Source organism: Podarcis tiliguerta, assembly GCF_965153285.1.
Source record: "Podarcis tiliguerta genome assembly, chromosome: 1".
In the NCBI taxonomy this organism is placed as follows: domain Eukaryota; kingdom Metazoa; phylum Chordata; class Lepidosauria; order Squamata; family Lacertidae; genus Podarcis; species Podarcis tiliguerta.
Window position 1 is genome coordinate 8,460,904 of NC_139534.1, and position 26,749 is coordinate 8,487,652.

Consider the following 26,749-nt stretch of genomic DNA (forward strand, 5'->3'; position numbering starts at 1 on the left):
GGACGCACCCAACCATAGGACGCACCTTGTTTAGAGGGGGAGAACAAGGGGAAAAAATTCTCCCCCTCTCTGCTCAGCGCCCCTTCAGTGAAGCGGCAGGAGAAATGGAGCCCCTTCCATTTCTCCTGTCGCTTTGCTGAAGGGGCGCTGCGCAGAGGGGGGGAGAATTTTTTTTCTTGTTCTCCCCCTCTAAAACAAGGTGCTTTCTGTGCGGTCAAGGTGCGTTCACCCGAAGCCTTTGGAGCGCAGCGGGAGTTCCGGTCGGATTGCGAGGTGGAAGCAGGTGAGTTTCCCTCGGGAGAGGGTGATTGGCTCCAAAGAGGCAAAAAGGGGGTGTTATAAGGGCGCCGTAGCCCCCCAAAACCCACTGAAAGGAGATTCAGTGGATCAGGATCCCAGCGCTGTCAAAAGAGCGATTCTCCGAGCTGCCAAGTATCCTCTTTAAGAGGAGACGAGAGCGGCGGTGTAGAAGGGCCGACAGCGGGACGCCATTGCCAGCCTCAAGGAGTGAAGCCCCGAGCCTACCCACCGGAGTGAGCGGCTTTCCAAATTTAAGAAATCGAATTGGCAACTTCAAAAAAGGATAAAAAAAGAGCGGATTTGGACCTAATTCGAAACAGACAAAGGAAAAACAGGAGGTCAACTTTGTCTGGGCTCCGAAGAATACGCAGAGTTCCCCCTGCGCTCTGGAGGCTTCAGGCAGCTACCTTGGAAGCCTGGAGAGTGAGAGGGGTCGCTGTTCACTGACCCCTCTCGCTCTCCAGGCTTCAGTGAAGGCAACCCGAAGCCTCAGGAGCGAGGAGGGAGCGCTCCCTCTACGCTTCGGAGGCTTCGCGTTGCTATCGCTGAAACCAAGGAGCCTGAATTCACTCCATGGGATGCACACACATTTCCCATTAATTTTTGTCATGGCAAAAAGTGTGTCATATAGAGCGAAAAATACGGTATTTATCCATTATCGACAACTTTCGATAATCAACCAAGCATGTGGAAAGCAAGATGTCCAGGTGTCAGGATGGCGCCTGACATCTCCACCATGCTTGCAGATCCTTGGATCTTGACTGCTTTCACACACGAGCTACACATCCTGTAGAATTCTATCAGCTATATTTCATCTGCACAATCGGAATGAATTTCAGGAACCCAAAAGTCATATTACAAATTTGACTTCTGAGGCATCTGGCCCAAAAATGGCAACTCAGTCTTTCGTTTAGGGGACTGTAAGATAAAAGTGAAGGGACCCCTGACCGCTAAGTCCAGTCGCAGACGACTCTGGGGTTGCAGTGCTCAGCTCACTTTATTGGCCGAGGGAGCCGGCGTACAGCTTCCGGATCATGTGGCCAACATGACTAAGCTGCTTCTGGCGAACCAGAGCAGCGCAGGGAAACGCCGTTTACCTTCCCACCGGAGCGGTGCCTACTTATCTACTTGCACTTTGACGTGCTTTCGAACTGCTAGGTTGGCAGGAGCAGGGACCGAACAACGGGAGCTCACTCTGAAATGGGGATTCAAACCGCCGACCTTCTGATCGGCAAGCCCTAAGCTCTGTGGTTGGAAGAGAGCGATCCCCACAGAAGCTTGGGAAAAGGTTGACAACTCTAGGAAATGGGGTGTGGGACGCCGGAGGGATCTTTGCACCACGGCGCTGGATATGCTTAAGACGGCCCTGACCGTGAGATTAAGAGTCTCCATGCTCCAGCAACTGAGCTATCACACCGTCATGCACATATACCTGTGCATAAAGAACTTCATAAAGCACCAGCATTGCAGATGCTCTTTTGAGACTAGAATTATTACAGGGCAGTGATGAGAAAACTTCACTTTTCAGCAATGTTTTTTAAAAAATAATAACCCTGTTAGAAACAAGGCTATCAGACTTACAAAGGCACTCTGTTTTGACGAAGTCTGGAAAGACGGGCTAAATATAACCAGTCTCCTCCAGGTTTGGCAGCGTTATGTTTCCAAATTGTGACTATCACTTGAGAAGAGATAATGGCAGATTGGTTTTGTTTTCTGTTTTGGTCTCTCGCAAGCATCAAGGAAGCCTACCTAAGGGAGGTGTGGGCAGTAGGGGCAACGTCTTCTCCAGCCCACCTCACCATGCAGTTTGTGAAAACAAGTTATTGGCCGGGATCCATATCAAACGTACCATCCATGTACATGCGCACACAATATGTGCTAGAGGAGAGCACTTGTGGTTGGTTGCAGTAATATTTCATAGTCACATAAATACTATGCAAAAATATACATTATACAAGTGTAAAGAAGTAGGCAGCAAGGAGATAATACAAGCTTAAACAAGACTTCTATAAATAACTGTATGATTTGTTCACATACATAATTCAGAGTATGTGTTGTTTATCCTACAGTCCCCAATTAAAAATAATAATAGTACTTTGGCTTTTATAAACAATTTCAGTAAAGCAACGTCTTCAAAAATGTTGCCCATCCAATGACCTTTTAATGCTTTTTCCTTTCCTACTGGTTTTGTGGGACAGGGGGCGGGCAGGTGTGGGGGACTCCCTGGTCCTGAATGGGGTATCTGACTTTTAGAAGACACCTGAAGGAGGCAACCCTGTTTCGGGAAATTTTTAATATCTAATGTTTTGCCATTTTGTATGTGCTGTAGGCTGCCCAAAGTGGTTGGGGAAACCTAGCCAGATGGGCAGGGTAAAAATAATAAATTTATTATTATTATTTATTTCCCTGCTATAAATCATTTAAAAGGGGGCATAATATTAACTTCCAGAACTCCCTTGTGAGTGCCAGTCCAAAGGGCCCTGAGAGATTCAGGAAGGTCAAGACCATAAAAGTGAACAGATCAGCGCACACAACACTTTGGCTTGCAGACCATATCTTGACTATGTAAGGAAGGCTGCTAGTGAGCATTGTGCCCCTGAATGACCTAATATTTGTCTCTACAGGTAGCTAGAGCACAACACTGTGTCAGCATCGCCCTTGAGCCAGTGCCACTAACTGGACTCATCCACTTCAGCCCCGACTGGGCTAGGCGAGCTGGGTAGCACTTCCAGAGACCACCTTCTGCACAGGAACAGGTCAAAGTGCTGTGGACTCACAGCTTAGAGTTGTGAGCACCGGATTCACTTCCACAAGTAGACAGTCGTCGCACAGCAGAGTACAGCAGAGTCTAGCAGAGTATATAAACAACTCGGAGAGCAGCTCTGTAGAATATCTTCTTTATTCTATCTACAACTATTATACAACTATATACAGAGCTAAATGAGCCTAAGCATAAATGAATGCTAAACTGCACTGAGTGTCTGCAGCTGCTCTTAGCAGCAACCTTATCTAAATACACAATCTCTCTCTAACACTCTCTCTCTCTGACACACTGACTGACCCACACTGACTGACTGACCGACTCACTGACTGACTCTCCTCACACTGCCCATATAGTTTTTACTTGCAAATGGTCCTTTCCTAGCTAGATACAGCTTGGTGTATACATTCGTATACACCAAGAGTTCAAACTATCAATTCACCCATTTCAATTTAGTATAGTCGTACCTCGGGTTAAGTACTTAATTCATTCTGGAGGTCCGTTCTTAACCTGAAACTGTTCTTAACCTGAAGCACCACTTTAGCTAATGGGGCCTCCTGCTGCCGCCGCGCCACCACAGCACGATTTCTATTCTCATCCTGAAGCAAAGTTCTTAACCCGAGGTACTATTTCTGGGTTAGTGGAGTCTGTAACCTGAAGCGTATGTAACCCGAGGTACCACTGTATGTAGATCTGGCTCACCATTCAAAAACTCTTAGCTGAGATTATGGCTCCTAACTAGTAGTAACTATTCACTTTCCTATGCCTCCTTAAACCGGACAGGAGGCTTCATTTTAATATTGTATTTTCTGTTTCAGAATTTGTCTCCATGTGGATAGTACAAGAGAAGAACACCCCATCTGTATTATAGCGAACAATGCAGGGGTATTTTTTTTTTGAGAATCTCTCGCAATAAGTTTGACCTGAATTTTTCAGGTCTCTGGAATGTTTGTTTTGGATTCCCTAACTTCTTGCTCCCTCGTGAAACAAACTTACGAGGAAGTTTGACTGTTTGTTTTACCATCGTAATTAACGGTGACAATTTAGGCTTAGATAAATAACCAGGCACTTTGGATGCTATACACTAATAACTCAAACATTTATCAAAGACAGGAGAAGCTGAATCTTCATCTTTCCTCCCCTGAAAGCATTGCTTAAGAGGAACATTTAATTGAATGGAACTTCCCACACATAACTCAGACTGCATCCCAGATTCTTGTGAAGCGGATACACATATTTGCAATCAGTACTGAGGCAAGGAAGAAGGGCTACCCCTATGCTATCCATATAATCAGTTATCAGTAATCAATATATTCATATATGCTCACACATAACCAGGGCTTACAATATTTTATAATCCATTTTGAATCAAAGGGAAGCTGTGCCTTAGCTAACTGCATACTGCTTGAAACAGCAAAATTAGGAGCCGACCTTTCCCCTACAAACATCCATGTACCCTGGACAAGGGGAAGACGTGAATCAGAGATTCTGGTACAAAATCCCCTCAGATACAGGCTAAATTAATCCACAGAACAGGAAGAGCAAAACCACAAAATCTCCAAACTCCCTGTTCTGTCATAACTAGGGGAGAGGTTAGACAGAGCGTCACTGCAAGCAACGGAAAGCAGAACTAGAACTCTGTGCTTGACCAGGAGCTGGAAGCATGGCAAGGAGCTTGCTAATTGGCTAATTTTGCTGGTGATATCGTGACTGCCTCGTGGTTGTCTCATGATCTATGATTTGCTGTGATCTGTTCAGGTATAAAGACCTCTGGATTTCTGTCAATCGGGGTCCCAGTTCCTTTCGGAAGAGATTCCAACTGGGTCCTTATTGCCTGGCAATAAACTTCACCTTCTAATTCTCCATTTGCTGAGTCTGCCTGATCCTTATTTACTCTAAGAGGGTACCAGCTCACGTTCGTTGCTTCAGTACGACAATCGAGATGCCATCCTGATGGATGCTATAGCCCAAGACATCTGAAGGGCCATAGGTCCCCACCACTCCTCCAGAACAGGCACATCCAACTCCCAAGAGACAGCGATCTACTCACAGTATATATTTAAAAAAACCAACAGACAGTGATCTACCCATTGTCTTTGGAGAATGGACCAGAGTTGTTGAGCTTTTTTAGGGAGCCAGAGTACGGGGTTTTTTCGTGGATCACAATCGATCTGTTGGACATGCCTGCTCTAGAATTACCGTATTTTTCGCTCTATAAGACACACCAGACCTTATGGTTTTGGAGGAGGAAAACGAGAGAAAAAATATTCTGAATCTCAGAAGCCAGAACAACAAGAAGGATCGCTGGGCAGCAAACCCTCTTGCAGTTCTGGCTTCTGGGATAGCTGTGCAGCCTGCATTCGCTCCATAAGACGCACACAAATTTCCCCTTACATTTTAGGAGGGAAAAAGTGAGTCTTATAGAGAAAAAAATTCGGTAATTTCCTGGACTTTGGTCACAGAGTTACATTTATCACGGGCCCCTATTCCAAGCCCCCTATTTCTTTCATAGGTGGTTCATGCAAAACTTTAAACACATCACCAAATCTGGAACGCTAAGGTAAGTTCTGAAAGAGATTATGGTATATCTTTCGGAACTCAGAACATAGGCACAGTGATTACAATACATTGTTTCATACGCAAATAATTCATACCTGGTGCGCAAATTGTAATGCATTGTAATCAGCATAAAATACAAGGTATTTCCTTGTCAACGGAAGAAGAAAAAACTTAGAAGTGTTTCCTAGGGCTCTTTCTCAACCACCTACACTGATGTTGCATCTTGTGGATGAAAGAATACTCAGCTTGTGAAGCAGCTTTATCAAGAAGGGAAATGTGTCTGTAATCAGCTCTCTTCTAAATCAATCACACGGCACACAGGTGTCTAGGGTTTATGGTGTTAACAGAGCAATAAAAATGAAACACTTGCAGAGTACCTGATTTACATCATCAGCATGTGCTTGTTTTTAAAAGAGAACGAAAAAAGCACTGATCAAGCATTTGTAGAAGCTTGGAAAAGACCACACTGGCCCAAACACACATTAATTTGAGAATCAAGGACTCTGAGGGGCATCTAAGGCAGGCTGGTCCAATGACCACAGGTGGCCCTCCAAGGCCTTTCTTCAGGGCCCTCAAAAACATCTGACAGGGTCCTAGAGTCCTCCCACGTCCTTCCCAGGAGGCAGGAGTGCTCTAGGGCAGGCTTCCTCAAACTCGGCCCTCCAGATGTTTTTGACCTACAGCTCCCATGATCCCTAGCTAGCAGGACCAGTGCTCAGGGATGATCGGAATTGTAGTCTCAAAACATCTGGAGGGCAGAGGTTGAGGAAGCCTGCTCTAGGGCTCTGCCAGAGCTTTACAACACCTTCCCAAAGTAAGTAAGGTAAGGGTAAAGGGACCCCTGACCATCAGGTCCAGTCGTGACCGACTCTGGGGTTGCGGAGCTCATCTCGTTTTATTGGCCGAGGGAGCCGGCGTACAGCTTCCGGGTCATGTGGCCAGCATGACTAAGCCGCTTCTGGTGAACCAGAGCATTGCACGGAAAAGCCGTTTACCTTCCCGCCTATTTATTATCTATTTATCTACTTGCTCTGGCGTGCTTTCAAACTGCTAGGTTGGCAGGAGCAGAGACTGAGCAATGGGAGCTCACCCCGTCGCGGGGATTCGAACCACCGACCTTCTGATCGGCAAGTCCTAGGCTCTGTGGTTTAACCCACAGCGCCACCCGTGTCCCTTCCCAAAGTAAGTACTTACTACCAAAGTACTTACTTCCCAAGTAAGCCCAGTGCATGACTTACCCAGCTTTGGGAAAGCAGAACGAGGGCTGGAAAGGAGCATTAAAATTTGGCCTGACCCTGCACAACACAGCAGTATGCAGCCAGCGGGTTCTATGTTGAAGTACCCATTTGATATAAAAAGTTGGACCGCCCTGATCTAGAAGTAAATATGCACACCATCACCACTGTTTACCAAATACACCACTCCCTTTATGCCCTACTGCTTTACCTTCTTTATTATACCCATATTTAACACAGCAGAGTATAACGTATGTTTAGCAGCTCAATAAACAATCTGAAATAGCGACCACCCATTATGGTGGAGGGGGGAGAGGACTGGGAGGGGCGATTTGTGTTTACAGTTGTTTCATGGCAAAAATCAAGGCAGGAAACTTTATTATCATGCGGAAGACCAGATGGAAGGCCAAAATCAACCATCAAACCTCATGAATCTCCGAACTGTTCATGTACAAGTTATTGGGGGGTTTTTTGCTACTCAATGGTTTGTTTTCAATTAGTGTGATGCTTCTACTTTAAGTATGGCTATAAGATGAACATACAAAGCTTTCCGATATATCTAGCCCTATATTCTCAACATACCGTAGATATTGCCTATCATTGAGCTGATGGATTTCCCCAACCTAAAACATGCAATTCTGCATCCAGCCTTGCCAAGCACTGGATTTGGCATGTCTCATAAAGAATGCATTCTACCATTGAGCTATAGTCCTGGTCCAGTAAGAAACACATGCCATTGGGGAATCAAGCCCTGGTTTCCCGCACAATGGACATACATGTTCACCGCTCTACTAACAATGAAAAGGGTTCTCCATTTATCAGAGCCAGCAACTCATTGTAGTAAGGCATAGGTAGGCAAACTAAGGCCTGGGGGCTGGATCCGGCTCAATCGCTTCTAAATCCGGCCCACGGACGGTCCGGAAATCAGCATGTTTTTCCATGAGTAGGATGTGTCCTTTTATTTAAAATGCATCTCTGGGTTATTTGTGGGGCCTGCCTGGTGTTTTTACATGAGTGGAAAGTGTGCTTTTATTTAAAATGCATCTCTGGGTTATTTGTGGGGCATAGGAATTCGTTCATTATTATTTTTTCAAAACATAGTCTGGTCCCCCGACAAGCTCCTGCTGAAAAAGTTTGCTGACCCCTGTACAGTCATACCTCAGGATGAATATGCTTCGGGTTAGGCAAATTCGGGATGCGCTCCGCAGCAACCCGGAGGTAACGGAGCGTGTTACTTCCAGGTTTCGCTGCGCGCGCATGCACAGACCATCAAAATGACGTCACGCACATGCGCAGGAGTGCCAAAACGTGACCCGTGCACGCGCAGACACAGGTTACATTTGCTTCAGGATGCGAACGGGGCTCCGGAACGGGTCCCATTCACATCCCGAGGTACCACTGTAGTTTGGTATCTGAAGAAGTGTGCATGCACACGAAAGCTCATACCAGTAACAAATTTAGTTGGTCTCTAAGGTGCTACTGGAAGGAATTTTTTTATTTTGTTTCCCTTATAGTAATGTATCCCTTTTGGTGTAAGACATGCCATGAACAAAAGAGATACTTTAAAAAATAGAAAAGGTTCACAAGCAGTAACACGGGTGGAACATGAAACTATCTGTTTAAGAAAGAGAGCAGAATTTGAAGATCATCCTGGAGCAAGGAACCAGCAGCTGTCTAGATGATACAACTCCAGTCATTGGCTATGGTGGTTGGGGCTGATACCAAGTCCAACACCCTCTGGTGGGCCACACATTCCCAACCCATCTCCTACAGGAAATACAGAGTCAAGACACAACAGAGGCTTACCTCTGACCCACCCACTTTCACACCATCCAACATACTGGGATCTTCAGAAGAAGGAACCAGAGGCAGCAGCTATGCCAGTCAGTCTTGCATGAAGGACAAGAGGAAAACAACATGGACAGAGCATGTTCTCCAGTTGCAAGGTGGACTCAAAGCACCTTCCCACAGCTGAATGCTCTCTACCCAGCCTACAACATTAAAAGGCACATGGAGCTCAGCCATCCCATTTTTGGCGACTTCACCATTTCTCCTCCAGCAGTTGCCAGGAATGTGGGGCAGCGCGATAACTCAGAATGAGATGGATGGAGATGGACCTACATAGCGATTGCTGTTAGATGCTACAGACTGGGTGAAGGTCATTCATCACAAGGAGGTTGGTTTTGCTGGCCATCAGCTTGGCAAAATCATAACGAATGCTAGAAAGTGACAAACAAGTCCAGTGATGCAGACTTTAACAAGTCTATGGCCCTTCAGTTTAGGAATCTTTAGTCACCTGTGGTAAGTAGCTCAGAAACGAAGAAGAAAAATAGTTAACATGGAAGTTAGCGGCACTGCAAAACCCAGGACACTTAAATTAGAATAAAGGCCCGCTGAAGCGGTAAACAAAATAGAGCTGTACGTCTAACCTTCCGATTGTAACAATTCATACAAACATATTTGGCAGTGCTGTTCTGAGTATTATTTGCAACCTCTTGTCTTCCTGGTACTCAAGAGCTGCTACTGGCTGGACAACCTATCAGCTCCCAGGGAGATCTTATGATGGTGCTATATAAATCTAATAAATAAATACAAGTTTGGCATTGCTATTTGCAACTAACGTTTTGCCTTTATAAACACTTCAGCCACACATAAAACACAACAGTTGTTTTTTTTCCCCTTAAAGGAAACCAGACAATATGTTTATATGCAACATTGATGAAGGGAAATTGGCATGGAACATCACAATCCCATCGCTCATCTTATGCTGTGGTGTCATTTTTGACAGCAGTCTACCATCTACATGAAAAGGCCATTCAAGCAACTGGAAATGCGCTTCCGTCTCAAAATATGTACGCATGCAGCAGAAGGATGCATGCAATCACTTTGCAGGCAGAAGCCACAGGAGGCGACTTTGCCTTGCCTTGTTACAGGTAAAGAACATTCCTTACCTTTTCTTTGGTTCTCAGGTATCTCTGGAGAGCCTGCTGTGTTAAGTCTCTAACCGGGATCTGTCCATCTTTACAGGGAACCACAATCCCCGTCTTGCCAAAGCAAACCGTCACTTTCATCTCATCCAAATAAAAACCTATTTAGAGGCCTGTTGCTGTTGTTGTTTTTAAAAAACGAGGGGTTTCAAAAGGAAATGATTGGGGGGGGGAGGGCAGGGAGGAGAGAGCTGTGGGCAGCCTTGCGAGCAAAATAACATTCACTTTCCAACTCTTAAAACAGATCCTAAGCCTCACTGTTTGGGGGGCAATGGGGTGGGGGTGGAGAGAGAGAAAAACTAAAAGCTCCTCTGAGCAGCAGGTGTTTAAGGAAGGGGGAGAAAAAGAGAGAGAGAGAAGGAAAGAGGGCCAGAACTGCTGGAGGGAGAGAAACAGGCCCGGGAGATGGAGGCAGGCCAAGCAGCCCTGAAGGCTGAGGCAAAGCGCAACGGCAACAAAGGTCACACGCGAGTTCTCCAATGGAGAGGGAGAGAAAGAGGCAGAGTAAGGGAAGGAGGGATCGAGGCAGACTGGGTCTGCCCTATGGAAGCCAGCTGCACGCACCACGGAGGGGGAAGAGAGAGGAGGGTGGCGGCGAGCGCGCGGCCTCCGTCTCCTGCGCGCTCAAACGCAAGCGGCGGCTCGGAAGGAGTTGGGAAGCGGCGAAGGCGCGCAGCGGCGGCGACCCCGAGGGCGAGGGAAAAGGGCGGCCCTTGGCTCCCCCACCCCGCCGAGCCTTCCCCACAGGCTGCTTCCCCAGAGGCGGAGGAGGCGGCCCAAACCGGAAGGGAGAGATTGGAAGCGTCTGTGCGCCCCAGGGGAAGAAGCGCAGGCCGAGCCTTGGAAAGAGGCGCGCCAAGGCGGCGAGGCACCTCGGGCTCGGAGGGAGGGCAGCTTGGGAACAGCGGGGGGGGGGGGAGTTTCCTTCCTTCCTTCCCTCCTTCCTTCCTTCCTTCCTTTTCTCCTTCCCCCACCCGCCCCTTCCCGCGCGCCCTGCCCGGGTCTCTCCACCCGACTCCTCGCGGCTCAGCGCCCAGGCACCCCGGGAAAGGAAGGCACGGCTCTCGGTCGTGGGGGGGTGCGCAAGGTTTGCGCGCGTGCTTTGCTTCCTCCCGCAGCAACGGCAACAGCTTAAAGGGGCCGCGGACACCTCCTGGGCCGGCCGGCCGCCCTCCCGCTCCTCCTCCTCCCGCAGCGAGCGTTTTAAATGCAAGCTCCGTAGCACCGCCGCAACAAGTCCTCTGGCCAGGGCGAGGCGAGGCAGAGGGAAACTACGTATCCACTGCTTGATCTGCTTCCCACCAAGTTGCGATTTTGTTTTTCCCCCCGAAACTTTGTTGACATTTTTAAATACAGTGTTGCCTTCCAAGACACGAGCAGATGTGAAGTGTTGCAGGCAGACTTTGACGCTGCGCGGACTGCAGGAAATCAAACTTGGGGGAATCTTCCGCATTTACAGATCCCAGTTCTGAAAGCGCATGTGTATTCTTCCATAGAGTTGGAAGGGAGGAAAGGGTCATCTAGTCCAACCCCGGCAGGAATCTTAACACGCAGTTACTCCATCCGATTTGAAACCGGACCGGAGCCTGCTTAGCTTTGCAGATTTCTCCTTGGTGCAGATTACTATTTGTTAACAGACAATGCTAACCAGCCAAGTTGACTCGGAGAGGTTAGCCTGATTTCTGTGATCTTCGTCACATTCGCCAGCTGTGGGACTGTGCAAACCCTGTGTCTTTATTTGGCAATTAAATGTAAAGGGACCCCTGACCATTAGGTCCAGTCGTGGCCGACTCTGGGGTTGCGGTGCTCATCTCGCTTTATTGGCCGAGGGAGTCGGCGTACAGCTTCCGGGTCATGTGGCCAGCATGACTAAGCCGCTTCTGGCAAACCAGAGCAGCACACGGAAACACCGTTTATCTTCCTGCCGGAGCAGTACCTATTTATCTACTTGCACTTTGACGTGCTTTCGAACTGCTAGGTTGGCAGGAGCAGGGACCGAGCAACAGGAGCTCACCCCGTCGCGGGGATTCGAACCGTCGACCTTCTGATCGGCAAGCCCTAGGCTCTGTGGTTTAACCCACAGCGCCACCCGCGTCCCTTTATGTGGCAATTAAGTGGGACCAAAGTATGGCCTGGTAGCAATAGTATGCATACTTCCCATGGCAATAAGCAGGGCCGGCCCATGCATGAGGCAAGGCGAGGCAACAGCCTCAGGCAGCGGGATCCACAGGCAGCAGATCCCAATGTAGACCTCCAGGCACTAAAAGTCTGGAGTCAGCACGCATAGGGACTGCAAAGGCTATTCTGGCAAATAGGTGCTCCGGCCATTTTGACTGAGCAATTTTGCGTTGTTTACTCAGAACAACCATCGCTCCTTAGGGTGAAAGAAATGCACTTAAAAAGGAAGGTTGGTAAGCAGCTGGAAGGGTTTCATTCTAGGATTCTGCACAAGCCCTACATAAGAGATGTGCAATGCAATACATTTACTCAGAAATAAATCCCACTGTGAAGGCAATATGGTTTATAGAAGCTGTCATCAATCATAACTGTACTCCCAGTTTTTTTTTAAAAAAAACCCCAACAACATCCAAACTAACTAGCACCCTACATTATTTTCCTTTAAAATGTTTAATGTGACTTAACAGTCAACTATTTAGAATGACAACAACAACAATGTATAGAAACAATAAAATCTCTATGAGTAAAATAGCAGCAAAACAAAATGGATGATTAAAAGCTCAGGAGATTAACACTGTCTTGGCCTGCTGCTTGAAGGTTAATGAGACTGGTGATGAGGTTCTCTTTCTTGGGATGGTATTCCACAACCAGGGTGCCACCACAGAGCAGTCCCTATCTCTGGTGGTAATCGACTTAACCTTCGAAGACACAGGGTTACCTAGAATAGTTTGGCACCCATTGGAACTGGTAGGCTGGCAAACAGAACATGAAGCCAGAACCAAAGATAGGCAGAGGTACCTCCTCACTGGCTTTAAGCAAGAAGGCAGGCAGGCAAGGGTAGACTGTGATTGATGGGGTACTGTCTCATTCACTGTTATAGACCAGGTTCCCATTACCATTGTTATTCAGTTGCTTTGTAAGGAAGAAAGCAGGGTCACACTTGGTCATGTGGAAGTACGGTGCATTTCCTCATTCCTAGAAACAGCAGAAGTGGCTTTGGGTTTGTTTCCCGGCACAGTTCTAAGTGCAGGTATTGACCTTTAAAACCACATTGTTTGGGTCCAAAGTACATGATCGCTGAATTCACTGAATTCATTGCTGTAGGTAGTTCCACTGTATGAAGTGAAAGAAGGATGTGAGCCTTCTTGGTGGTGGCACCTAGCCTAGCCTGTGAGATGTTCTTCCTTCAGAGGCTCATTTGGTGCTCATGTGATTTTTTTCACATCTCATACAAATACCTTTTCTATTTCCCCAGGCCTATCAGAAGTTTTAACCCTAAGCAAATAAGTTTTATTTTTTTAATGCTGCTCTTACCTACTATGACACAAACAGGTATTAAAACACTTCCAGCACTCTGAAGCTACTCTGATGATGATGCCAACCAAGGCTGCGATCCTAACCGCTTGCCTGAGAGTAAGACCGATTGAATTCAATAGGACTTACATTTGAGTAGGCATGTTTAGGATTGCATTACTAGTCATTGAACATGACTACCACACCTGAAGGGACACGGGTGGCGCTGTGGTCTAAACCACTGAGCCTCTTGGGCTTGCCAATCAGAAGGTCGGCGGTTCGAATCCCTGTAACTGAGTGAGCTCCCGTTGCTCAGTCCCAGTTCCTGCCAACCTAGCAGTTCGAAAGCACACCCAAAAGTGCAAGTAGATAAGTAGGTGCAAGTAGATAAGTACCTCCGGCGGGAAGGTAAATGGCGTTTCCGTGCGCTGCTCTGGTTTTGGTGTTCCATTGCGCCAGTAGTGGCTTAGTCATGCTGGCCACATGACCTGGAAAAACTGTCTGCGGACAAATGCCAGCTCCCTTGGCGTGTAAAGCGAGATGAGCGCTGCAACCCCAGAGTCGTCTGCGACTGGTCTTAACTGTCAGGGGTTCTTTGCCTTTACCTTTTTACCACACCTGAAGAAACAATCCAACTCCCCAGTCATACAGACCCCCCAGATGGGTCCCTGCATTGCACCGTGGTCTAGACTCCCACCCTTCACCCTGGTTCCTAAGAGATGAAGACGGGCCCAGTGAGACATTCCGAATTGGCCATCCTGGCTGCAAAACTTCAGGGTCAGAAGTCTATTCAAAGAGCAGGAGCAAGTGTATCTTGTAGTCCGCTGATGATGAGGAAGAGGTGGATCTGACTGTAGCAGCAGAAAGCGTCTCAGTCTTTTCCTGGCCTTTGCTTGTACAACAGTTCTTAGTTGGCCTCTTGGTTTTGTTGGGTAGCCCCATAGCCAGTGCCTGATCCTGATTGATCTACCTCAGCTGAGTGGGAAGGGGTTGCCTGGTGTTATGTACTGAGTTGAATAGGTTCCAAAATGCAGTAGTCTGATTGGTCCTAGAACAATAGCATTCAGAATTCAGCAGTCTGATTGGCCCTAGAACAATAGGATTCAAATGCAGCAGTCTGATTGGTCCTAAAGCAATAGGATCCAGAATGCAGCAGTCTGATTGGTCCACAGGAGCCACCTAATCCAGCTCCAGGTGGAAGTGAATCCACAACCTGATTGGCCTACAGGTGAATCCCAGAATTAGCCAATCATGTGGGGGCCCATTGTGTAAATAATGTATATAAAGCAGACATTCTAGGGGAACTTCCATTCCTCCTCACCACTATGAGCTGAATAAAGAGCATGAAATCCACTCTCGACTCCGAGTATAGTTCACCTGGGTAATATGTCACAGTCCCATCCTATATCCAAGGCGGGTTAGAATCTGGTAGGAGAGGCTGCTGAACTGGTCAGGCAAGTTTAGCTAGGTTGCAATAGATACAAGGAAGTGATGGTGCTTTCCAGGAAGTGGGGGCTAGCATTTCTCCCACTCCGGATGCCACGTGAACCTAGAATGATGAACACTAGGCCAAGGGGGCTGTGCAGGGGAGAGTTGTGAGGAAAAGCTGGCTGATGCTGGAAGCTGGAGAACAGAGGTATGTCTTGCAGTGTGCTGGGCTTTGGGTTCCCCCTGGAAACCTAAGAGGACACAAGATCTGCTGAAGTGTGAATGCTTTGAGCTCCTCCATCCTATGTTCAGGTTACATATATTACAGTGGTCCCTCAGGTTACATACGCTTCAGGTTACATACGCATCAGGTTACAGACTCCGCTAACCCAGAATAGTGCTTCAGGTTAAGAACTTTGCTTCAGGATGAGAACAGAAATCGTGCTCCGGCAGCGCAGCAGCAGCCGGAGGCCCCATTAGCTAAAGTGGTGTTTCAGGTTAAGAACAGTTTCAGGTTAAATATGCACCTCCAGAACGAATTAAGTACTTAACCCGAGGTACCACTGTACATGTAAATAAAATACTCATGGCTCTTAAGGTAAAAAAAAAAGGTAAAGGACCCCTGGATGCTTAAGTCCAGTCAAAGGTGACTTTGGGGTTGCGGCGCTCATCTCACTTTCAGGCCGAGGGAGCCAGCGTTTGTCCACAGACAGTTTTCCGGGTCAGGTGGCCAGCATGACTAAACTGCTACTGGTGCACAGAGGACCGTGACGAGGCCCGGAGAGCATGGAAACGCCATTTACCTTCCCGCCGCAGTGGTACCTATTTATCTACTTGCACTGGCATTCTTTCAAACTGCTAGGTTGGCAGGAGCTGGGACAGAGCAATGGGAGCTCACCACATCGCGGGGATTCGAACCTTCAGCAAGCCCAAGAGGCTCAGTGGTTTAGACCACAGCATGGCTATTAAGCAAGGAAGTCTGAACACATAGTGCCTGGCCAAAATAGGCTGCCAGAATAAGTGGCCTTTGCTAGTCATCATATTCCGTTGCTGGAAGTGAGGCACAGAGGAGCTTGTGTTGAGTCAAATATTAAAATCATCTTCAAATCATCTTCAAAGATCTAAAGGGCTGTCATGTGGAGGATTCTATAGGCTTGTTTTCTTCTGCTCCAGAGGCTAGGCTTCAAGTTATAAGAAAGGAGATTCCGAATAAACACCAGGAAGAACTTTCTGACAGTAAGAGCTGTTTGGCAGTGGAATGGACTCCCACAAAAGATGGTTGAACTCTCCTTCCCTGGAGCTTTTTAAGCAGAAGTTAGATGGCCATCTGTCATGTATGATTTAGTGGAGATCCCTGCATCTAGTCTTGTAGATCCTAGGATTCTATTCTCCAAGTTCAATTTTTAAATCGAAAGAGCAAAATCCTCTGAAAAAGCTCTCAATCCCTTTAGCAGCTACTCATTCCTATCTGATTCCCTTGCTACTTCGGCAGTCGTCCTCCCCCCTGCCTTTTTTCATGCATTGTTGGATTACCCTAGTCAATCAGGGTCCCTTTATTGGGGTAATGATGTCACAACACTATAGAATCAAATAGATTTAGCTATGTGCTAGTGTCACCAAGGCAAATGAAGCTCATTAGAACGAGGACAGTAGTTCGTGGCCTGGGGTACAAAGGAGATGCTAGATAATCAGGGATCACTCTGAAACTTCTATCTCTGCCAATTTGTAGCAATCCCAAAAAATTGTGAAGTGGGTTTCATCTTGATTCTGACAAAACTTCTAATCAGGCTACCTCTCCTTTTAGCTCTGTAATTGGAGCTGCAGCTACGGCAAAGTGAAATCATATTCTTCACATGTCAATGTGTAGCAAACCTCAGTACAGCTATCAAAAGAATAAGAAGAAGAGTTTGGATTTGATATCCCGCTTTATCACTACCCTAAGGAGTCTCAAAGTGGCTAACAATCTCCTTTCCCTTCCTCCCCCACAACAAACACTCTGTGAGGTGAGTGGGGCTGAGAGACTTCAGAGAAGCGTGACTAGCCCAAGGTCACCCAGCAGCTGCATGTGGGGGAGCGGGGAATCAAACCCGGTTCCCCAGATTACGAGTCCACCGCTCTTAACCACTACACCACGCTGGCTCTCCTTGGTAGCCACATTTGAGAAAACCTGTGCCAGAAACAAAGAATGAACTAGGTAAAGGTAAAGGTACCCCTGCCCGTGCGGGCCAGTCTTGACAGACTCTAGGGTTGTGCGCCCATCTCACTCAAAGAGGCCAAGGGCCAGTGCTGTCCGAAGACACTTCCGGGTCACGTGGCCAGCGTGACATCGCTGCTCTGGCGAGCCAGCACCAGCGCAGCACACGGAAACACCGTTTACCTTCCCGCTATAAAGTGGTCCCTATTTATCTACTTACACCTGGGGGTGCTTTCGAACTGCTAGGTTGGCAGGCGCTGGGACCGAACAGTGGGAGCGCACCCCGTCACGGGGATTCGAACCGCCGACCTTTCGATTGGCAAGCCCTACGCACTGAGGCTTTAACCCACAGCGCCACCCGGGTCCCCTAAAGAATGAACTAGAACTCTATTAAAGCTGCTGCCCAGGAGGACTGCCTGCTGAGGGCCTTGCCTCTCCCCACCTGGTTTGGGGCGGGGCCTGACAGGCTTCACAAGGACTGCTGCTGCTGCTCAGCAGAGACAGCCCCTCTTTCAAATTGTTTTTAATTTTTATCTGTGTCATTTTAAATGAGACCACCCTGGCCGTGGGTCCTGGAAGACCTGCACCCTGCCTGGCTAGCCTTTTCCCATCTGGCCTGGGAGAATGGAGTGCTGACTGACTCCAGCTACAAAAAATTAGGCTGTTGAACAGATTCTTGGGCTGGAGTATTGCTTATGAGGAGTTGAGAGAGCTTGTTGCTGTTATTGATATTATTGTTGTATCTTTAGTTTCAAGTCTTATGATTTACGAGGAAATTGTTTCCATTTGGTTGTGTACGCTTTGATGTGTTTTATTTATTGTTTAGGACTTCTGCTATGTTTGTAATTATGTAATTTTGTAAATTATGCAAACCTTGTCATGTTGTAAGCCACCTTGAGCATAGGAAAGGCGGCATACAAATAAAATGATGATGATGATGATACCTCATCTCATCTTACGCTTCCTGTTATCTACTTGCACTTTGATGTGCTTTTGAACTGCTAGGTTGGCAGGAACTGGGACCAAGCAACAGGAGCTCACCCTGTCACGGGGATTGGAACCACCAACCTTCTGATCGGCAAGTCCTAGGATCTGTGATTTAACCCACAGCGCCACCCGCGTACCTTATCTTAAAATAAACTAAGACAAAATGAGGACTGGCTGTTGCATACAGTTGCCTTGGGGCTAAGGACAGGCAGAGCCCTAGAAAAGGAAGAGAACAGGGGCCCAGAGGTTTGCTATGGCCTTTTAAGATCCTCCTCAAAGGAACCAGGCCAAGCTCCATTCCAGGTATATCTACGTATTTCACACCTTGAGAATTACTAGCTTCAACCAAATGTGTACACTCAGTAAGTTCTCTTTTTAACCATTTTTGGGGGTGGGGGAGCAATCACCATGCAGAACACCATTTAAAATGTCACCATCACAGCACCACTTTAATAGCTCTCATTCTATAAGTAGACTGCCTGGCTATGGTAATGGAGGTAAAGGTAAAGGGTCCCCTGACCATTAGGTCCAGTCGTGGCCGACTGTGGGGTTGCGGCGCTCATCTCGCTTTATTGGCCGAGGGAGCCGGCGTTTGTCTGCAGACAGCTTCCGGGTCATGTGGCCAGCATGACTAGGACGCTTCTGGCAAACCAGAGCAGCGCATGGAAACGCCATTTACCTTTCCGCCGGAGCGGTACCTGTTTATCTACTTGCACTTTGACGTGCTTTCGAACTGCTAGGTTGGCAGGAGCAGGGACCGAGCAACGGGAGCTCACCCCATCGCGGGGATTCGAACCGCCGACCTTCTGATCGGCACATCCTAGGCTCTGTGGTTTAACCCACAGCGCCACCCACATCCCTTATGGTAATGGGGGGGGGGTGGTAAAAGGAGCAAAGGAGAAGAATTAACACATAGGGAATAGGAGTGAGCATTTGTAACACCAGGCAAATTCAGGACTACCACTGAAGAGCAAAGGGACAAAGAGTTAATTGGCACCCTGTTAGATGTAGCTGGGACGGACCTTCAAACATTCCCATTTTCCTTAGCCTAGTTAGACACAAGCCATCTGGAGCAGCCTTGCTGAGTTTCCTACCTCTCATCTATTTATTTTTTAAATAACCAGGGACACTCCCTTGCAATATCCTTTCTGCAGATGGTGTTTGTTTCTTGCACATACCTAAAATGTGCCAAGCCCCCTCTCGTTTTAACTTGCGCAACTATTTGTGTATGAACAACAAAATATGTAATATCCTTACTTCACAACGTTAACAGACTTCTCTCTATTCCCAGCTACATTGCCCTTCCCTCTCCCCACCGTATTTTTCGCTCTATAAGACGCACCAGACCACAAGATGCACCTAGTTTTTGGAGGAGGAAAACAAGAAAAAAAATATTCTGAATCTCAGAAGCCAGAATAGCAAGAGGGATCGCTGCACAGTGAAAACAGCAATCCCTCTTGCTGTTCTGGCTTCTGGGATAGCTGCGCAGCCTGCATTCACTCCATAAGACACACACACATTTCCCCTTAATTTTTAGGAGGGAAAAAGTGAGTCTTATAGAGCAAAAAATACGGCACTTCTGCATCTTCTTTACTTCACAGTGCAACATCCTGAAACTGTCCTGTCTGCTGATATCAGCGTCTTCACCGCAATATTTCCGAAGGGAATTGCACAACCTGTGTGCAATCGTAGCTAAAGGGAATTGCAAGGGAGGAGGGAGGCCAAGAAGCAGAGACGAGGCAGGCTGCTGAAAAAGTCAGGGTGTCTCTGGCTCCTGTTGCAACCAGCTCCCCCCCCCCATTGTCCCAGAACCCAAAGAGGTATGAAGAGCATTGAGCAAAGACAGGCAAGATGAAGGAGCCTCAGATTGCTTGGAAAGGACCCTGGAGAGGAGGTGACTTAGGCAGGTGTGGGAAGGCCACACCTCACAACTGTACTCATTTGAAGGTGACCCGGAAACTAAAACTAATCCATAATGTGGCAGCTAGACTGGTGACTGGGGGCGGCTGCTGAGACCATATAACACCGGTCTTGAAAGACCTACACTGGCTCCCAGTATGTTTCCGAGCACAATTCAAAGTGTTGGTGTTGACTTTTAAAGCCCGAAATGGCCTCGGCCCAGTATACCTGAAGGAGCGTCTCCACCCCCATCGTTCTGCCCGGACGCTGAGGTCCAGCGCCAAGGGCCTTCTGGCAGTTCCCTCATTGCAAGAAGCAAAGCTACAGGGAACCAGGCAGAGGGCCTTCTCGGTAGTGGCGCCCGCCCTGTGGAACGCCCTCCCATCAGATGTCAAAGAGATAAACAACTACCTGACATTCAGAAGACATCTTAAGGCAGCCCTGTTCAGGGAAGTTTTTAATGTGTGACATCTTGGTGTATTTTTGGTCTTTGTGGAAGCCACCCAGAGTGGCTGGGAAACCCAGCCAGATGGGCGGGGTACAAATAATAAATTATTATTATTATTATTATTATTATTATTATTATTAGGCCTGGCACTACTGAGCAGCCTTGTTTCTTCTAATAAAGATTTAACTTCACGTACTCTGTGTGATTTATTGCTGACCTGCTCCTGACACACAATGTCCGTGGAACAGCTTTTCACAACACGTTGTTACCTTCTAATGTCTACACATCAAGCTGATTTTAAAGAAACCGTGCTGGGGTCCCATTAGAGCTGCTCAGGGGCCTGAATTGGCCCTGAGGAGTCCAGCTGCTGATTTGAGTATACATACATTTCTTAACTCATATTGTCAACTCTGATCATATACACAGGCGGCTCGCTCATGCTCCCTTCAACACCTGGGAATAACTGTTTTCCGTCTACAGCTATGCACATCACAAGTAAACCGGTCTATTTGGCAGGTCTAATGTGGTTCAGTAAAGGTCATGGCCATGTCATTGTAGAAGTGCTTTTGAACAGCAGCAAGTAGTTATCACAATTAAAAGAAAATTGGTGGAAATGGCAAGGTAGGTTGTTTCGGTGGCTATCCATGAAATATATAGCACAGAGAATAAATGATACGAGATATACAGATATTATAAAATAACGTGCATTAAAGCACAACATCTTGAATGAAATGCACAGTAATGAAAATCACCTTTGTCTACAAGACCCCCACGTTGTGCATTAGGAGGATTTTCTTGCCATCCATCACAGTACGGAGTATACTTCACAGACTGATGACATTATTTTAATTATGCTGATGTTTCACAGTGCTCCTTGTATTAGCTGAACAGGGTATTAATACCCTGCAGAGGTAGTTATGCGCAAGGAAACTACAGAACATAGAAAGAGGATCAATTGAAAACAGATATATTTAGCAAGATTCTAAAGAAAAGAGTGTTGATTGGTAGTGATTAACTATACAAGCTGGGAAAAGGCAGTGATTAGAGTTCAGAGAATTGATATACAAAAAGCTGCATTTTACATTTTGGGGAGTTTGAATCTGCTTGATATGCGAGTTTATCTATGCTCTTTATTTCCATTTTGAGTGCTTGCTTCAGTAAATGAAAAATCTGAAGGCAATGATTTTTATGCCATACTTGTTTATATGAAATGTGATCTGTAATTGAAAAAAAATAGATTTCTCTCTCTTTTAGCCATTAATGTTCTTGGAGTCATTAAAGTTTCTAAAAATAATCTCCAAAGGGTGATGACTTTGGCTTATTCATTTCTCAGTCTTTAGCTGAAAGAATTCTAATGCTAAGATAGTTTTTGAGACCTGCTGCCCGATGTAAAATAACTAATGTAAGAATTATTTAGTTTTGCCAGAACTTAGTCACTGTTAGAGTTTGAAAAATCACTCTGTTATATGGGCCCAATTCAGAGTTGACACCAAACTATAGTTTGAACAATTCCTAGCCCAGGTTTGGATGTAACATCAAATTATGGTTTGTTAGGAGAATTCACCATAATCAGACTTGAGCTCCTAGGCTCTCCGCTCTCTCATTCAACTTTTTTTTTAGCACAAAGAGAAGAAATGCAAAGCTACTACAGTGGTACCTCGGGTTACATACACTTCAGGTTACAGACTCCGCTAACCCAGATATATTACCTCGGGTTAAGAACTTTGTTTCAGGATGAGAACAGAAATCGTGCAGCAGCGGTGCAGCGGCAGCAGGAGGCCCCATTAGCTAAAGTGGTGCTTCAGGTTAAGAACAGTTTCAGGTTAAGAACAGACCTCCGGAACGAATTAAGTTCTTAACACGAGGTATCACTGTACTTGCAAACCACAGTTTTCTCGTTCACCCAAATATGGAAAGTGGAGCTGTGAAAACCATAGTGAGTTCACATATGTGATGGATGGACTTTGGGTCATTGTCCAGGGGAGCCAGAAACCAATCAGGGCTGAGTGGACTGTCATCCAATCAGGAGAGAACAGAACAGAACCTGCCAATTAAATTTTCAAATAGGGCTTGGGTAGGGTTTAGATAGGGCTTGAAAAGTGCAGAAATAGGGCTTGACTGGCATATAGTGCTCAAATAGGGATTTGATTAGATTAAGGTTACCAGATTTTTTCCCAAAGAATCCCAGGACACTTCTTTTTTTTAAGAGAAAAAAAAAGTTAAGAAGTCATATCTTCTCTTTTGTGGTCTCCTCTGTCACGCGGCCTTCCTTTGGACCCCCTCTTTTGGAACACTAGCTGCCATGGAGTGGGCTTGGGTCAGGCCTGCGCTCGGCCACGTGTCCTTGCCCTCCCGGTGCTCTCCTACATCTCCTCCTCAGTTGCGGCGGAAGCAGCGAGGCAAGGCTGGGGCTCTCCTCTGCTTTCTCCTTCCTCTTTCACTCTCTTCCTTCTCCTTCTCCTGTTCTCCTTCTCCCTGTGTCGGCTCCGGGGTTTTCCTGGCCCCGGAACGCCACTGGGCCATCGGCCGGGTGGCCAGGCACTCCTGGCTCAATTTGGGTTGGGGGGGGTCAGCGGTTCCCCCGGTTGATGTGCTGGGCATCCCCGGTTCCCCCTCGGCAGTGGCAGTCTCAGCAGCCCGGAGCCAGCCTGGTAGTGCAGTTGGCTCTGGCTGGCTTGCTGCTATGGCACCCGCCATTTTGCCTCACCAGAAGTCCCCATATGATGTGTCTTGTGCCATTGAACCAACCACACAACATTCATTCCCTGCTAATAAGAACAGACCTCTGGAACGAATTAAGTTCATAACCCGAGGTACGACTGTAATCCATAAAGGTAAAGGTAAAGAGACCCCTGACCCTTAAGTCCGGTTGTGGACGACTCTGGGGTTGTGGCGCTCATCTCGCTTTACTGGCCGAGGGAGCCAGTGTTTGTCCGCAGACAGTTTTTCCGGGTCATGTGGCCAGCATGACTAAGTCGCTTCTGGCAAAGCCAGAGCAGCACATGGAAACGCCTTTTACCTTCACGCCAGAGTGGTACCTATTTATCTACTTGCACTTTGACGTGCTTTCGAACTGCTAGGTTGGCAGGAGCAGGGACCAAACAACTGGTGCTCACCCCGTCGCGGGGATTCGAACCGCCGACCTTCTGATCTGCAAGTCCTAGGCTCTGTGGTTTAACCCACAACGCCACCCGCGTCCCTCTTATAATCCATACCAAACCACAAATATCCAAAGTGCAGTCAGTATGTGTTGGTGCAATACATCTCAGGGGAAGCTACAAGGAGGAGATTTTCCCAGAGTGGGATAAAACACACGCTAATTATCCTGGGTTTGGGGGACATGGGCTTTCCGGTTCCTTTGAAATCTTTGTGACTCGATTAGGTGACCATGGCATTCTTGTTCCACTCAGCATAAAGCTAATAGAACTCAACAAATTGCAGAGCAAACAAAACCTCTAGTTGTCTTCTTATTGGTTTGTGTTAGGTCTTAAGCATTGCTGTGAGGTTGTTTGTAAAAGGATCATCCCTTCTTTTCATGAGCCTCTCCCATTAAGGGGGTAGTTCTTCCTCGTTTACTCTGTAATTGCATATCATAAAATGAAGTGTTCATCTCATCACTTTTCTTCTTCCCTGATGCATCCAGATGTACTTAGCCAGCTCTCCTTTAAAGCCCAGTATATTTAAATCCAGTTATTTGCTTTGGTTTGGTTTTAATTACCAAGGGGCAGACTGGGTTGCTTTTACCGATGAGCATGTCTTTAAAAAAAAACCTTAAGAACCCAAAATAATTCTCAGTTCTGTGCTCTCTCACATACCTTCAATTGAAGGCTTGTGCCATTTTTATTTTTTATTTTTTGTTATTGTCCTGTTCTTCTGCCCTTTAGCAATGGATGGGCACAAATGATTCAGCAGCTGAAGCTTTTGCTGGTGGAGAAATGAACTACAGTGGTGCCTTGCAAGACGAAATTAATTCGTTCTGCGAGTCTCTTCGTCTAGCGGTTTTTTTGTCTTGCGAAGCAACCTTATTAGCGGATTAGCGGATTAGCGCTATTAGCGGTTTAGCGGCTATTAGCGGCTATTAGCGGCTATTAAAGGCTTAAGGGATTAGCAGATTAGCTGCTAAAAGGCTATTAGTTGCTTAGCGGCTTAGAAAAAGGGGGTGGGGAGCAAAAAAAAATCTCAAGACTCGCAAGACATTTTCGTCTTGCGAAGCAAGCCCATAGGGAAATTCGTTCTGCGAAGCGCATCGAAAAACGGAAAACCCTTTCGTCTAGCGGGTTTTCCGTCTTGCGAGGCATTTGTCTTGCGGGGTACCACTGTACTTCGTTTGTTGAATGTCCCTGTATTTGTTTGGTTGCAATTATTAATTTTTCCTTCAAGGATAAAGATAAGCCCTTACATACAGTGGTACTTTGGGTTAAGTACTTAATTCGTTCCGGAGGTCCATTCTTAACCTGAAACTGTTCTTATATGCAGCTTCTGTTACACATTGTCAATTAGGGTGATAAAAACAGTTCAGTTCCTCATTTAATCTTGTACATGATAACCCACTTCAAGGTTGCAGTCCTGTGCACATTTTGGAGTCTGCCTTGCCAAACAGTGGGGCTCGCTTATAGGTAAACATATATAGTGGTACCTCGGGTTAAGGACTTAATTCGTTCCAGAGGTCCATTCTTAACCTAAAACTGTTCTTAACCTGAAGCACCACTTTAGCTAATGGGGTCTCCCACTGCCGCCGCGCCGCCGGAGCACGATTTCTGTTCTCATCCTGAAGCAAAGTTCTTAACCCGAGGTACTATTTCTGGGTTAGCAGAGTCGTAACCTGAAGCGTATGTAACCCGAGGTACCACTGTATATGGTTTTGGGGATTTATTTACCATCTCAAACCAAGTTCCAACATATCTTAGCTTACTGAAATTTCTCAAAACAAAAGTCATGCGTGTTAAGGGCCAGATTTAGGTTTGATGAGGCCCTAAGCCAGGAATTGGCAAACTTGGCCCTCCACATGTTCTTGGCCTACAACTCCCATGATCCCTAGCTCATAGGACCAGTGGTCAGGGATGATGGGAACTGTAGTCCCAAAACATCTGGAGGGCTGAGTTTGCCTATGCCTGCCCTAAGCTACTGGAGGCAATGGGGCCCTTTATATGTCCAGCTGTCCTTTGTCAACAACATATTGTCGCTGTTTTTTGTGTTGAATGTATGCTCTATGGTAATTTATGGACCAGATAGGTATTTAAAGCCATTTTCACAAATGTATCTTATCAAAGTAATTTTTGAACTGAAATACAGTTATGTAGTATATTAATATATCTTATGTTTTCGAAATGTACATCCAGTTTTTTCCTTTAATTTTTTTTGGGGGCCCCCAAGAAAGTGGGGCCCTAAGCTATAGATTGTTTAGCTTATACGTAAATCCAGCACTGTGTGTGTTATGTCATAGTATCATAGAATTGTGGAGTTGGAAGGCACCACAATGCGAGACTCAAACCCATGACCCTGAGATTAAAAATCTCATTCTCTGCTGACTAAGCTATCCAACCAGAAGAAGGGAATTCTACTTCTCTGGACCAGTTTTTGTTTGAAAAACTCCACACACACTCTCACACAACCCTAAACACACACATTTTACTCCTACTCCAAACAATTCACCAATTTCTCCTAGAATCAAAGGAAAACAAGGATTACCTAGGAATTGGACCTTGGCCTAATAAAGAGTAAGAACCCATCAATGCAAATAACGGCAATAATAACAAATCTCTAATAATATCCTCAAGGGGATATCACTGTACACAATAATAATGAGGACACTATATCATGTATATAATGTCAAGCCGTAACTGCTGGCAGTGGATGGAGGCTTGTAAACGTTAAGTGATAGTAATAATCTCATCTTGTATCAGTTCCAGACATGAGTTTCTTGTGTTATTTAGGTAGCCTTTAGCTGCCTGCTCCAGGTGGTAGATAGCAGTTGCTTTGACAGAAGAGACTGTCTTGTTGTTGTTGTTTAGTTGTTTAGTCATGTCCGACTCTTCGTGACCCCATGGACCAGAGCACGCCAGGCACTCCTGTCTTCCACTGCCCCCCGCAGTTTAGTCAAACTCATGCTGGTAGCTTTGACAACACTGTCCAACCATCTCATCCTCTGCCGACCCCTTCTCCTTGTGCCCTCCATATTTCCCAACATCAGGGTCTTTTCCAGGGAGTCTTCTCTTCTCATGAGGTGGCCAAAGTATTGGAGTCTCAGCTTCAGGATCTGTCCTTCCAGTGAGCACTCAGGGCTGATTTCATTCAGAATGGATAGGTTTGATCTTCTTGCAGTCCATGGGACTCTCAAGAGTCTCCTCCAGCACCAGAATTCAAAAGCATCAATTCTTCAGCGATCAGCCTTCTTTATGGTCCAACTCTCACTTCCATACATCACTACTGGTCTACTCCATAGCAAATATCTCAGACCATGGTGTCCCAACATGGGCTCAG

General features: G+C 46.6%; 1 protein-coding gene across 2 annotated transcripts in view; it reads right to left on the bottom strand.

The window, feature by feature from the left end:
* The window catches only part of PARD3B (par-3 family cell polarity regulator beta), a 588,896-nt gene extending 577,191 nt beyond the window's left edge, over positions 1–11,705 (bottom strand). For both annotated transcript variants that reach the window (XM_083400643.1, XM_083400642.1), the window contains exon 1: positions 9,807–11,705. In XM_083400643.1, coding sequence (XP_083256769.1) covers positions 9,807–9,926 — 120 coding nt within the window. In that variant the 5' untranslated portion in view covers positions 9,927–11,705. The remainder of the gene's footprint in view (positions 1–9,806) is intronic.
* Between the last annotated feature and the right edge of the window lie 15,044 nt (positions 11,706–26,749).